The sequence below is a fragment of the Acanthochromis polyacanthus genome, chromosome 8, assembly GCF_021347895.1.
Source record: "Acanthochromis polyacanthus isolate Apoly-LR-REF ecotype Palm Island chromosome 8, KAUST_Apoly_ChrSc, whole genome shotgun sequence".
Taxonomy (NCBI): domain Eukaryota; kingdom Metazoa; phylum Chordata; class Actinopteri; family Pomacentridae; genus Acanthochromis; species Acanthochromis polyacanthus.
Genome location: NC_067120.1, coordinates 12839049 through 12841296, shown reverse-complemented (window position 1 = coordinate 12841296; position 2248 = coordinate 12839049). Strand labels below are relative to the sequence as shown.

Here is a 2248-nt window from a genome sequence, read left to right as displayed (position 1 = left end):
TTTTCTGTTTGCCAATTTGCTCTGTGAGCTGAGACTCAGTTGTTCATTCAGTCCAGTAGATGGCAGGAGAGGACAATCTTACACAGATTACAATATATATCCTGAATTTGGCCTTCCAGGCTTAACAGGACACTGTAGCAATCAAATAACAACACAGAGATGATAAAGTTTAGATATATTATTTTAGTGAACATTGTATTGCCTATAATAGAACATAAACGAGTCGTAGACATACTTAAAGCAGAGTACTAGGCCTGCAAGGCTATACTGAGGGTACATAATGCTCCACATCTCAACGTCAACTGTGCGTCGTCAAAAAACCAGGAAGTGTTAATCAGTACGTGGCCTTTTCAACTAGGACGGTAGCAGCAGGATCCCCACTTCATTGCAAAATGGTACAATTACTCTCAATTATCTTGTTCAGATAAGTTTAATTTTAATATTTAGCGACTCATGGTGTACCTGTGCACGTCCTTCTCAATTACATCAATAAAACGAATGGCTTTCTGTATGAAATTTGTGCTAGCAGGGCATGACAGCGTTAGCTTCTAGTATCTAATTCACTGGTTCTAGTTAGCCGCTGCGTTAGCTCGATGAAACAAGTTTGCTAGCGTATTTCTGTCTCTTAACCATAAGTTAAAACCTATGTGCATTGTGTTAGCAGAACGTTAAAATACCATTTCGTGTTCTAACCTGATTGTATCGGCGTTCTGTCTTTGCTGTGGCTGCAGGAACTCGAGGCCATGACTAGATACACCAGCCCGGTGAACCCGGCTGTGTTCCCCCACCTTACTGTGGTCCTGCTGGCCATCGGCATGTTCTTCACCGCCTGGTTCTTCGTGTATCCTTCCACTGCTGGTTCTACTTAACGCTCTGAGGTTAACGGGACTGAGGGGGGTCGTAGCAGAGACCAGTGGGTATTGCAGAGTAGCAAGGAAGGTGGTGTAATTACCTTTGCACTCCGAGGCCTCTACTGCAGGTAAACCTACTTTTACACCGGTGCTGACCAATCAAGTCATTGAGCACATTAAGAAGACATTACACAACTACAACTTGGGACTTATTTTCATAGTTTAGCTTATAATTATCCTTGATAACGGCTCACTCCCCAAACAACTTGTTGGGATTGGGGGCACATTTGATGGGAGAGGAAACACAAACAGACACAGATTTTAAAGGTACCATGTTGTGCTCCTTTTTAGCAAATGAATGAAAGTCAAATGTGTACAGAATGTGTCTTTCAGTTTGTCCGGTCAGAATACTGCAACTCTGACTGTATAACCTGGTTTCACCCCAGTTCTAAATCGGCTATTTCAGTGTTTGTAGCTTTTAAATACAGATAAGCTGCTGCTGTTAACATCATCTTCAGGAAGAAGACTCTGGGTCTGTGACTGACAGCTTGAAGCAAAACAGTTGACACAAAATCAATGTGTGTGTGTGTGTGTGTGTGTAAGAATAGGATTTTCTATCTGAATAGTATATTTACATAGAAATATTATACATTCACTGCACAGCCATTAGGTGTAGTTTAGCAGTGCAGAGTAGCAATTTGTAATAGTCTATGAAGTGACTGCTGGTTAAAATGTGACCATAATGGGCTATGTTGCCTTAACCTTTTGTCAGTTATGAGGTCACATCAACAAAATACACCAGGGACGTCTATAAAGAGCTCCTGATCTCCCTCGTGGCTTCACTTTTCATGGGGTTCGGTGTGCTGTTCTTGCTACTCTGGGTTGGCATCTATGTATGAAGGTACATTCAAAATCCTGTCTTATAAAAGTTTATTTTATATTCAGTTAATATATATTTTAGTTTAATTCATATTTTTCAATTATTAAAATACTTAACTGCCTGTTTTTCTTTTCTTGCCGTTTTAGGTGACTGACGTAAAAGAATATGATACATTCCAGTGGAACGCAGGACACGACTCACAACACGAACTGGATTTTGGATTTAATTGGACTGCACTGACAATATTTTGGGATCATATGGACTATGGATTTCATTTCACAAGTAAAGGGGATTTGTACAACTTCTGGTGTCTTTCTTTTGCTTAGCCTGATCCACAGATTTTCTAATATGATAGATTAACAGTTATATAAAATGTTAAATAACATTTTTTTTACAGAACTGACCCAACATACTGCAACGTAACCTGCGAGTTGCTAGATTACAGGAGGTTATTTTGACACTCTGAAGGCTATTTGTGGTGCGTTTCACTCGCAGCGTCTAACACCTCAATCCCTGA

The 2248-nt window shown here is 40.1% G+C and overlaps 1 protein-coding gene across 1 annotated transcript; it reads left to right on the top strand.

Annotated features, from left to right (window-relative positions):
• The first annotated feature begins 297 nt into the window (after nt 1-297).
• On the top strand, nt 298-2032 carry tmem258 (transmembrane protein 258). The gene is made up of 4 exons (XM_022189830.2): nt 298-395; nt 732-841; nt 1624-1752; nt 1878-2032. Exons 1-3 carry the CDS (start codon nt 393-395, stop codon nt 1748-1750), a joined length of 240 nt encoding a protein of 79 aa, XP_022045522.1. The 5' UTR covers nt 298-392; the 3' UTR covers nt 1751-1752; nt 1878-2032.
• The last annotated feature ends 216 nt before the right edge of the window (nt 2033-2248 follow it).